Source organism: Rousettus aegyptiacus, unplaced genomic scaffold, assembly GCF_014176215.1.
Source record: "Rousettus aegyptiacus isolate mRouAeg1 unplaced genomic scaffold, mRouAeg1.p scaffold_m13_p_10, whole genome shotgun sequence".
Classification (NCBI taxonomy): domain Eukaryota; kingdom Metazoa; phylum Chordata; class Mammalia; order Chiroptera; family Pteropodidae; genus Rousettus; species Rousettus aegyptiacus.
The window spans coordinates 64,996,385-65,008,944 of record NW_023416285.1 but is presented as its reverse complement, the minus strand read 5'-3'; the positions used below and the strand labels follow the sequence as shown (position 1 = coordinate 65,008,944).

Genomic DNA, 12,560 nt, shown 5'->3' with positions numbered 1-12,560 from the left:
TGTCTCTTTTCACTAAACATTGAACTCCTTGAAAGGAGATCTACTGATTATTAAAGAGTCAATTTTTTGGACCAACTTTCTTAATTAGAGACAAGTCAGCAAAACAGGACTTCAAACTTGTCTACAGCCATGCCACCCTGAACGTGCCCAATCTCGTCTAATCTCAGAAGCTAAGCAGGGTTGGGTCTGGTTAGTACTTGGATGGGAGACCACCTAGGAATATCAGGTTCTGTAGGTGTTAAAAAAAAAAAAACTTTACAAGAATCATGGCTTAACCAAGAGTTAAGCATTTATACAGATGAATAATAAATGACCATGAAGAAAGGAAAAAGGTAAGAAAGATTTCTGGGAATGAGTGCCAGGGGAATGTTGTTTCTTTAAAAACTGCTTGGAGCATGATCTGATGGAAATTCAATAGTTCTTTCAAAAAGTAATGCCTCATTTCTTCCATGCACAGAAGAGCTAAAAGAGCAGCTCTCACCTAGCTAGGGCCAGGAAAAAGTTGGGTTCAGGGTTTGAAAGTTACATGAAGGAAGTAAGTCAAGTTATAGTGGAGATGTTGAGCCAGACTGCAATGACCAACAAGACTTGTAACCTACCCACCTTTCCTAGGGGAACACTCCCGTAGACCTTCATTTTGGCAGTAAAATCTTTCCTGCACTGTAGACAGCTAGCCGAGCCTGTGTCGTACTAATCATGCTATAGCAAAGGACCCCTGATAGAAGTAAAGGTCAACAGAGGTTCCAGGGTAACTCTTTAGAGAAATAAACTCTCAGGATACTGAGTACAAAGTTAATCAAGAAAATAACCCCAGAGAGCCTTCAGGCAGGTGTGCCAACTACATTGCATTTTCATTTGGGCTGATTTCAAAACATTGAACAATAATCTCTTTATTCATGCTGGTAAATACTTCAGAAGGGTCAACTTTATTATCTCCCATTTTTAATATCTTCCACAAGAGAGAAACTGTGTTAAGGGCAAAGTGATTTACCTTATGAAATAGTTCAATGTGTGTGTATTTTCAATTTCTCTCTTTTATCTTTAGAAAGTAATTTCACCAGAGGCAGAAATCACGGCTTGTATAGATTTTTCTTTGATTTAGGGCCTGGCCTATTGTGGATCCTTGATAAATATTACATATGCAGATGATGATATTACACAACAAAGATGTAATCTTGAGCCTAAGATTAACTCTTACTCAGGATCAAGAGTGAAAGTTTCACCTCCACACACTGTCTGATGGTCTGGGTCAAGAGAGACACGTTGAATTGATCCTCTGCAGTGCCCTGCTTACGTCTACTGACAACATCCTTTGGTGTGGAAGGCTGCTGTTCTGCTCAGCAGGCCCCTCACCCTCATGGGAATTCTTTGTGGTAGACCCATGTTATGGCAGTCTGCAAGCATCTTAGAGGGCAGAAGTCCATGGAATTAGCCAGAAGATTCCAAAAAATTCGTTCACACACTCAGATTTACTCCCATAGGAAAGCTCTCTAGTAGGAAGTCAGAAACATTTGTCCAAGCAGTTGCTGGACCAGCCAGTCATGCATACCCACAGTTGGTCCTAAATATTTTACTTAAGGATTTACATTCAATGCAGGATCTGAAGTAATTAGATAATAATGTTTATAAATGACGCAAATTCTGGAGAAAACAGGCAGCATTTGTTTACAGATGAGATGCTGCTTGCCTGCATCCCTGACTCAAGTGCACTGTTATTATTAGCATGGTCCCACCGACAGGCTGTGAACTGAGACCTTGGCTCTCTATCACCTGCTCTTTTCTAGAGGTAGGATGGAAACATTCTAAATGTGATTATTTATGTAAAAGCTTTGTATTCAGGGAGCCAATTGAAATAAATTCCCATTTTGTAGGTGTAGAAATCGAAACATGGACTTCCCCATGGAGCTTGGACTGTGAACTCCCCTGGACCCACTGGAAGGGAACGTGTGGATGCATTTCAGTTACGTGCTGGTTTTCAACCAGAGTTAAAGCTAAGTTCTTCATACTAGGTAGACTCTCAGCCTGACTAGTTTGTATTTCTAACTGTGTCATAAACCAAAGAAATTTTTTAACTCATTACATTTTAAATGCTGAAATCAAGATGTGTAATTTATAAACAAAGCTATCTTCTAGCATAAACATATGACAGCACTCCCCTACAAGCAGCCACCAATCTGAAGTCTTGTATAGAAATGTAAGAAAACCACTCCCCACCTTGTAACATCTTAATTTTTCCAGTTTGAGGGACTCTAGAAGTAGTGACTACTTAATCTTCATATCACTTCTGAGGGGAGGAAGAGGTGGTCTATTGGCCTTGTCACAGGCCCAAGGCCCAAGAGGGATCTGGAGTCAGGTTCTGGATTAGCTCCAAATTCTTAATCCTTGCCAATGAAGTGTCAGGGGTGGGTGGGAGGAAAGGAAGTATATATTAAGCATTTGATGACTAACATATATAACATATTTTTGGAAATGTTGGTTTCAACCTACTTAGGAAGCTGAAGTGTGGAGAGGATCAAGAGCAAGTGTTGAGGCCCCACACCTCCTTTACATGGGAGATCCCCCCTCCACAGAGAGCTGCTGATGGGCACCTGTGAAGGACTCTGAAGCCGCAACTCAGAGAGGTGATTTCAGTTAGTTTTGGGTTCTTTCCTCACTGTTGTTTTTCAAATGTGCATATCATTATCACCTGAGTGTTCATTAAGCCTTTATCCCAGGCTTCCTTGAGGTGTGGGGGTCATGCAGCCTGTGTGGGTGGCTGAATGAAATTCCCACTCTGGACATTTCAGGTGCTTGTGTCATCTCTCTTCTGGAGCCCATATAGGTACCCAGTACCCCTTCTCAGGCCTCCCCCTGCCCCACTTCTGTTCTGGCCTTGCTCTCAGATCTATGTGCCACATTATTCCTATTTTTAGTAATATTTCTAGACCAAAATCAGTTTAGAGGGAATAAGGAGGAACTGCTGGGTTTTCACTTTCACTTCAGAGAGGACTACCATTTCTTTCTTTCTCTCTCTTTCATCTCTTACCCTTCCCCTGCAAAATTCCTGTGGTGGGCAGAATAAGCACTACCAACAAGATGCCTACCTGCCTACCTCCTAATCCTCAGAACCTGTGAATACGTTACCTCACACAGCAAAAGGGGCTTTGCAGATATGACTAAATTGCGAATCTTGAGATGAAGAAATGATCCTGGATTATTCGGGTGGATCCATTGATTAGATCCCAATGTATCACAAGTTTACTTGTAATTGGGAAGCAGGAGAGTCAGAGCCACAGAGGAGATGCAATGATGGAAGCAGAGGTCAGAGAGAGAAAGACTGGAAGATTCTATACTGCTGACTTTGAAGATGGAGAAAGGGGCCACAAGCCAAGAAAAGCGGGTGGTTTCCAGAAGCTTGAAAAGACAAGGAAAGCAATTTTCCTCTTGAGCCAAAAGAAACTAGCCCTTTCAACACCTTGATGTTAGTACCTTGAGACCCATGTTGGACTTCTACCCCTCAGAATGATAGTATAACACGTTTACGTGGTTTTAAGCCATTAAGTTTGTGATCACTTGTTATAACAGCAAATGGAAATTAATAGAGCTCCCAAACACAAATGTATAGATTATAACAACACAGGAACATGAAAATGTGATGTGTGGAGGGAGCTATTAGGGACTTTTCTCCTCATGTTTCTCAGCTCCTCTATCCCCTAAGGCCTCAGTTTTAGCCGTGACTCTGCACCAGCAGCTGCAACACCTACCTCACCTTTGACCCCAAAACTAGTTCTCTCCAGACAATACCTCTGCGTCCTGGGTAAAATTTTCATCAAAAGTCACGAAAGACTTCCGGTCAAGATGGTGGAGTAGTTAAACACTGCTTGCTTCCACTCATGGCCATATCAAAATTACACCTAAACTACAGAACAACCATCATTGAGAATTACCCAAAGTCGAGTTGAACAAAAGTTCTACAACTGTAAATATACAGAAGAAGCCACCTCTATACTGGTAGGAAAGGCATAAATGCGAAACAGGCTGGTCACACCTGTGGGTGCTAGTTAAAAATCGAGAGGGATAGCTTGGCTGCAGAGGTTCCCTCTGGAAAAATGAGGGGTCCCAGCTCCACACCAGGCTCCCCAATTCAGGGTTCCAGGCCTGAGAAGAGAAGTCCCCACAAGTTAGGGCTGTGAAAAACAGCAGAGATTGTGGCTGAGTGAGATGGAGGGCTGCAGAAGTCACAAGCACCAATCACACAAGGCCCCCACACAGACTTACTTGCTGATAGACTTACTTGCTACTTACTTGCTCTGATCTCCAGTGCTGGGGCAGCAGCTCGAAAGGTGCCAGAGACATACGGGGAGGAACTGAACTGTCTGGCTACAGGGCAATGGCTGGAAGGGCAGCTTTCTCTCAGACAGAAATTCTGGCAGAAGCCATTCCTTCTTTGTTGAACCTTCCCTGCTCCCAGTGTGCAGCTGCAAGCAGCTGCCATATCTGAGTCTCCATCAATTTGGCTAACACAGGTTACCCTGCACTGGTGATTCCCTTAGGTCCAGCTTCACCCAACTTCTGGACCCATCTAAGACACTTCTATTGCCTTTTCCATACAGATGGCCTCTCTCGTCTCAGGCTGTGGACTTTCCTAACAGCTCTCAAAGGGTCACAAACCCCAAACAAGCAGTATCTGGCCTCTGTATGCCCCATACTGTTTGCTAAGTGGCCCCAAGCTTGGCACTAGTGGCAGCCAACCTCAGTTTGTGGCTTGGCCATTAAGGCACCTCCAAGCCTCATGCAGTTGGCAGCCATCTGCAGATTTCTTGGTGGATCATGCCAGGTGACTCTAGGAAATGCACAGGTTGCAGCTGAACTTGGCCTGTAGTGGGGCACCTCCTAGGAGGCCCCAGGACAAGCATGACCTGTAGCCAGTTTCAGACCAAGCAGGAGCACCACCTGGGATAGCATCTAAGGACAACACACCCAAAAGGCAGGCTGAGGAAGCACTAGAGCCTTGCTAAAGTGAATCCTGCTCTGTAGGGTCAGCCTATAGAGCAACAGCTCTTCCCCTGTAGTCACAACCGGTCCTTACAACCAATCATCCTGAGGGGCAATCCCTCCCACTGATGTATAAATAGCAACCAAGGCTCATCTACAACAGGAGGTCACACAGAACCTATATAAGGAACACACCGGAAGCACTTGGCTCAGGTGACCAAGAAGACTGCTCCACTGGGTCCCATAGGACACCTACTACCTAAGGCCATTCTACTAAGACCAGGAGACAAAGCAGCCCTACCTAATACAAAGTATCATGTCCCCAGTAAAAGAATAGAACAAAGCTCCAGAAAAAGAACTAAACAAAATGGAGATAACCAATCTACCAGATGAAGAGTTCAAAACACTGGTTATAAGGATGCTCAATGAACTTAGGGGAAGAGTAGAGGAACTCAGTGAGAACTTTAACAAAGAGATATAAAATGTAAAACTGGAAGTAGAAAACATAAAAAAGAACCAGTCAGAAATGAAGACTATAATTATTGAAATAAAGAACACATTAGAGGGAATCAATAGTAGATTAGATGAAAGAGAGGATCAAATCAGTGATTTAGAAGATAAGGTAGCAAAAAACACCCAATCAAACAGCAACAAGAAAAAAGAATCCAAAAAATTAGGGTAGTTTAAGGCACCTCTGGGACAACATCAAGCATACCAACATTTGCATCATCACTTAGAAGGAGTAGAGAGAGAGCAAGGAATTGAAAACCTATCTGTAGAAATAATGTTGGAAAACTTTCCTAACTTGGTGAAGGAAATAAACACACAAGCCCAGGAAGCACAGAGAGTCCCAAATAAGATGAACCCAAAAAAACCCACGCGAAGACACATCATTATTAAAATGCCAAAAGTTAAAGGGAGGATCTTAAAAGCAGCTAGAGAAAAGCAATTAATAACCTAAAAGGAAGCTCCTATGAGACTGTCGGCTGATTTCTCAACAGACGTTTTGCAGGCCAGAAGGGATTGACATAAAATATTCAAGTGATGAAAACCAAGGCCCTACAACCAAGATTACCCAGCAAGGCTATCATTTAGGATCAAAGGACAGATAAAGATCTCTAAAGTTCATCAACACCAAAGCAGTATTACAAGAAATGTTAGGGGAATTTTGAGTAGGAGGAGGAAGAGAAGGAGGAAGAGAAAAAAAAGACAAAAATATGTTTAACAAAATGGCAATAACTACATATCTATCAAATGTAAATAGATTAAATGTTCCAATCAAAAAATAGGGTGGCTGAATGGATAAGAAAACAAGACCCTCACATGTGCTGCTATAAAAGACTCACTTAAGGTAGAAAGACAAGACATAGACTGAAAGGAAAAGGATAGAAAAAGATATTTCGTGAAAATGGAAACAACAAGAAAAGCTGGGATAGCAATATTTATAGACAAAAGAGACTTTAAGGCAAAGGCTATAATAAGAGACAAGATGAACCCAGTAATCCCACTTCTGGGTATTTATTGAAGAAACTTCAAATACCACTTTGAAAGGATACATGAATCCATATGTTCCTTGCAGCATTATTTCCAATAGCAAAGATACAGAGGCAACCTGGGTGTCCATCAATGCATGAATGGCTAAAAAAGAGGAGGCACCTATATACAATGGGATATTATTCAGCCATTAAAAAGAATGAAATCTTGCCATCTGCAACAACATGAGTGGACCTAGAGGGTATTATGCTGAGTAGAGTAAGTCAGACAGAGAAAGACAAATGCCTTATGATATCACTTACCTGTGGAATCTAAAGAACAAAATAAACAAACAAAATAGAAATAAAATCATAGCTCATAAATACAGAGAATATTTTGTTGGTCAACAGATGAGAAGAAGAGAGTGGGTAAAAAGGAGGAAGCAATTAAGAAGTACAAATCGATAGCTACAAAATAGTCATAGGGATATAAAGTATAGCATAAGGAATATAGTCAGTAATACTGTAATAACTGCATTGTGTCAGATGGCTACTAGATTTATCAGGTGATCTCTTCATAAATTATATAAATGTATAATCACTATGTTGTACACCTGAAACTAATATAATATTATATGTGAACTATAATTAAAAAATAATAAAAATTGTTTTTTAAAAAGGCACAAAGAGATTCCCTTACCCTTCTCCTCTGGCCAAATCTCCTACTGGACCACCAGAGAAGAGAGGCATCCTAGTTTCAACACTAACAATAACAAAAAGTCAGAGGTAACCCACACACCCAAGTTAGACGCATTTGGCTCAACATCTTGAGGATGTTCACTGACATAATTGGTATAGAAAACATGTGTGAAGCGCTACACTCAATCATTGCTTTGGATGCAAACTTCCACATTAGAGAATCTGCATGTCCCAAAAGAAAAAGACTCAGATTCATGACCTAAGGAATGTAACATTTAGAACAAACACCTGCACCTGCTTCTTGCCATGACAGAAACCAAGATAAACAAGATAAACACCCGCTTCCAAATTTCCTCTTACAAAATGATTATAGTATTATCGTTCATCTTTTAGTAAGCACCTTAAATGTTCTAAGAGAGTACCTCATTTGAAACAAGGCCCAGGGCTGCCCTGAGGCTATCTACACGAGAATGTCCAGGAACATGATAATGTAAATGGACAAAATAAGAGATGGACAGGTGAAGTAGGTGACATTGACCACCAGTGGAGGCATCAACCATTGCCTCCAGCATGTTCACCTTGACTAAAAAGCTCACAGAGTAAGTTGCTTGAAGGACAAAATTGTTCCAAATTTCTCATTTTAAAACTTAGTTGGAAATACTTCATATCTTTTCAAAGAACAGTTGAGTTTCGCCAGTTCCCATACAGAGGAGATTCTAATAATTGTGGTTCATTTAGGGAAACATTTTTTTCTTATGTGAAAAGATAAGCAATGCCTACCAGAAAATCTTTGTGGGCACCATGAGCCTCAGAGAAAGCTGATCACTGGATCTTTCCAGTTTCTTCTACATTTCAAAATGCACACATATGAAATAAACCAATCAAAAGAGGGAAAATACTGAATGATTTCTCCTTTTTTAGGTTCCCAGAGTGGTCAAATCCATAGAGACAGAAAGTAGAATGGTGGTTACCAGGGGCTAGAGAGGAAGGAATGGGGATTTTTTGTTGAATGGGTACAGAGTTTCAGTTTTGGAAGATGAAAAAAGTTCTGGAGGTGGATGGTGGTGAGGGATGGACAACAATGTGAATGTAGTTGATGCCACTGAACGGTACATTTAAAATTGTTAAAATGGTAAATTTTATATTATGTATATTTTACCATAAAAAAATCCCTATAAACACACACACACACACACACACACACACAACACAACTGTATCACATGCTTTTTTTTACACTGAACTAGGACAATTGACAACTAAACTGTTTCTTATTTTGAATGAATCCCTTCATTTGTTGCCAAGAAGAAGACAGAGAAATAGGCCTCTCATAGAGTACCTAGGACACTGGAGGCAGCCCTGCCCTTGGGAGACAGTAGAGTTCCAGCTGCTCCCTCAAGGGCAGGGCTTCTCAGGGTTTGCCAAGGAGGAAGACCTACCTGGTTTGAAAGTGATGCTCAAGATCACAACGCTGCACTACCTCGGTACAGTGCTCAGTGAACGGGCAGGTCACCATGAGCTTGTTGAGGAGCTTATGGACTAGGATGCTGGATTTCTTGCAGTGCTGGAGAACCACAGGCTGGCGATCCACAGGGCAGAAGTCCTTCTCTACCAAGAAGTTGGTGAGGCAGAGTGTGCAGTAGGTGTGACCACAAGGAGTGTCCAGAGGGTCCAGCAAAGCTTGCAGGCAGATGTGGCACATAAGGTCATCGTCCACATCTTCTGTGTAGGTGTAGAAGTGGTTTTCCTCAGGAGAATGGGCTTGGCCGCACACCACACACAGGGTTGCAGGGCTGGGGTCTAGGTCGTCGGCAGGATCTGACTGGCTCATGGTTGACTGGGGAGACAGGATGACAGGAAACCAATCCGATAAAACAATATTTCCTCAGGAGCCAATCAAGATCTTCTAGGAACCATCCACAAACCTAAAAGGGAATAAGACAACTTAACTCTTTGTTTTCAAAGCAAACTGAAGACTGTTACAGATGTGAGACAGCGCTGCCAGTGGACAGGGAACTGAACAATGATTCTGAAGGCCAGGATTGAGTGACAGGGCCTGGACAAGCAGCTTTGCCTCGTTAGTTTTACTATCTATCCCAGCAGGAATAATGTTTAGCTTTAACATTCTTGTGGTGGTATGGTAAAAATCATTTGGGTGGTATCTGAGAAATGCCTATAGTAACCGAAAAAAAATATGCCCTAAGAAATATAATTTGTTAATAAAATTAAACAGAACAGAGGTTTATAAAATTCTTTGTTGGATCAGGACAAGAAAAACAGTCAACACTCTGATAGCTTTCTCTTATCTTTCTTCCTTACCTTTCTCCAAAATTCAGAAAATGTAGGACATCAGAGCCTTCAACTAAATTATCTGAGAAGAAATAAGAGCTGTTGAGTGTGTTGTACTTTTACTATGGTGAAAGCATTGTTTTCTTCTGTAGGTCAGTCAGTCAATCAGTCAGTCATTTAGTGTTTAAATGGGCTCTGGAGACACACTGCCTGGGTTCAAATACCACCACAAGTGTGAACAATGATTTAAGCTTCTATTTTCATATCTGTAAAATGGGGATAATAAAAGCCTATCTCACAGGATTGTTGCGAGGATTAAATAAGACAAGATACATAAAGCTCTTAGAATTATGCCTGGCATACAGTAAGTGTCCAATAAATATTAGCTACTATTCTTACATATACTGTTATTGAATTCATTTTATCTCCAGCCTAGTTCAATTGGCCTGGAAACTGAAAACAATAGTTTCTATAAGGGGTCTTTTTGCTATTTTCTAATAGTACTTTTTTTATTCAATTGTATATATCAATTGAATTTTATTTGAATAAAATTGAATAAAAATTATATATTACATATAATATGAGAAACAGAATAAAAATTATATATTATGTATATATTTCAAACCAGTAGAATACCATCACGTTATGTATTTTCATTTGGCGTAAGAATCCAAAATAATGGAGTCTTCGACATGTCCGATTAACATCTAGGAAGTCTCTTAGATAATTAGTCAATAAATATTTTTTGAGTACCAACTCTAAGTGAGGTAGTGAGTTGGGTGTGGAAGAGCTTTGAGAGAGTTTGAAGGGACATGCCCCTGGCCTCAAGGAGTCCCTACTGCAGGGGAGGTGGCCATGAATACAAGTGATCAGAAGCCCAGATACACAGTGCAAACAGAGGGGAGCACCAGAAACACCTGAATCGGCTCTCACAAGGAACAGGAAGCCCATGCCATACACTACCCTCCAGCACAACTTTCTTCTTTTCTGAAAATAAATGAAAAGGCCTTAAGTGTTCCACAAGACCACAGAGACACATGAATGACCTGACAGGAAGCCAGCCATATTTGGGAATAGCACAGCACTCATCAACTGTGTTATATCTTTTTTCTTTTCCAAGTAAAGTCCGAGGTTGTTTGTACAAACAGAGCCTTATCTCAAAAACAAAAACAAAACAAAACAAAACCTTTCATTGGGTCAGCTTTGTATTTACATTTCTGTACTGTGCTAATATGTCTGAAAGAACACTCTAGTGAAGAGGTTGAAGTGAAATAGGCAGAATGTGAAAATACTTAGAAATCAGCCTTTTCTTTACTATCCAAAGAGACCACTGAAGCCTAAGGTAAAGGGTGTAGGAGAGGATGAAGATGTTTCTGGTTAAATGTCATGGAAACCCACCAAGCTGCTATTTCTTGTCAAGGCTGATAGAAGGTTCTGGAACCACACAAGAAATGCTGTAAGTGGCATGAAAAACAGTTGAAAATAAACATGAAAATGGAAATGGGCCAAATAGTCTCATGTGTATTTGGTTCTGTCCATGCTTTCTCATGTGTTGTACTAGAAAATGATAAGAATTTCACTTTGGTCATACCACTGAAGAAAAAATTTCACAATTCTGGGCCATTCCTTTATTGGTGAAATGGTGGGGGCCAGATTTTTGGTTTTCTAACTATGTACTGGAAGGAATCAGATGTCTCAGGATCTTCCAATGGTGGGGAGGAGTGGAGGGTAGATCTGTGGCCACTGCTCTATCCCGCTGAGTCCCAGCTCCACAGTTCCTTATGATATTCTGTCTGAAGAACCCTGGCTTGAAGGGGGAAAAAAAGCCCACTGTCAGACTAGAAACTTTAAGTCCCTTTCAGAAATAAAATTGTATGCTTATGTTCTAATAAGGTGGAGGTGTTTTGTTTCGGGTATTGGCTGTTTGGGATAATCCTCTTTCTTTCTTTGCTAACAGTAGTTTTGAGCACTGACTATGTGCTAGAGGCCTTGTGTATATTGTATTATTTAATCTTCATGAATTCCCAGTTTTGTGGGTTTTTTTTTTCAATTACTATATGAAAAAACTGGTGTGGTATGTAAGTAATTTGCCAGTCACACCAAAAAAGAAGCAAACCCAGAAGGGGCTGCTGATTCCAGTTTCGATTCCTAATTTATTTGCTACTTTGTCTCTCATCATCTTTCCTGATTATGACTAGTCAGAATCCCAATAATGTAACTGATCAAATATAAGACCCCTGGGAAATTAGAAGGTTAAAATCTCTTTGAACTTTACTGCAAGTAGGTCTTTCCAAGATTTCTGAATAAAAAAGTTCCTTTGACATTATCGAGTGCTACAATGCCTGAGACTGAGTGAATGGGGCAAGCAACAACGGCGGGTTTAGATCCAACTCCCATTCTCCTCTTTCCGCTTTCCCTTCTCCTTTGCCTCTCCCTCTCACTCTCTCTCAGAGCAATTTGAATTCCCTGGCACTTACCCATGTACATAAACCAGATTCTTAATATAATATTAATGTAAACACTGCTGTATATATTTTCTGACTTTGCTTTAGACTAAATAAAGGCAATATGAATAAACAAAGATTATGAAGGAATTGACTGAACAAGAAGTTTTGGCTCTAAAGAAAGAACTAGGTAGCCTTTTAAAAATATGATTAAGATCATTTACCTGACATTTCTCATTTCCAGTTTACATCTTATAAATATGTATGGCATATCATACTTTTAGACATAGATGTGCCTTGCTGCTGAACCGAGAAGAAATGATGAAAAATCTTTAAGGCTTAAAAGGTAAACTATTCTCCTGCAAGTGAGCAAGAAGGCCTGCCAAGTTTGAGTCCATTTACTCAATGTGTCTGACCCTGGCTGAGGTGAGGAGAGAAAACAGCAAAATGGCTTTTTTTGCCATTTGAAGAAAGAGCACGGAAGTGAATTTCCTCCTCGAGCGTGTGTATGGAGGTTGGGGGAGGTACCACGCTGTTGTGGCATAGGAACCATTTCTTCCTATCCTCTGATTTGGATAGAATAGAATAGAACCCTGCAATGACTTTTAGAGATATGTGTAGTCTACACACTATAGTGCTGAGCAGTGCGAGGAAAAATAAAAATCTCCATCTCTGTCCTTAAT

The 12,560-nt window shown here is 40.7% G+C and overlaps 1 protein-coding gene and 1 pseudogene across 6 annotated transcripts in view; one reads left to right on the top strand and one right to left on the bottom strand.

Annotated features, from left to right (window-relative positions):
• The window catches only part of LNX1 (ligand of numb-protein X 1), a 159,938-nt gene that overhangs the window by 78,415 nt on the left and 68,963 nt on the right, over nt 1-12,560 (bottom strand). For 5 of the 6 annotated variants that reach the window (XM_016119589.2, XM_016119594.2, XM_016119591.2 and 2 more), the window contains one exon: nt 8,584-9,069. In XM_016119589.2, coding sequence (XP_015975075.2) covers nt 8,584-8,975 — 392 coding nt within the window. In that variant the 5' untranslated portion in view covers nt 8,976-9,069. The remainder of the gene's footprint in view (nt 1-8,583; nt 9,070-12,560) is intronic. The other variant, XM_036227933.1, reaches the window with a different exon arrangement.
• Nucleotides 120-238, top strand: LOC118609054 (annotated as a pseudogene).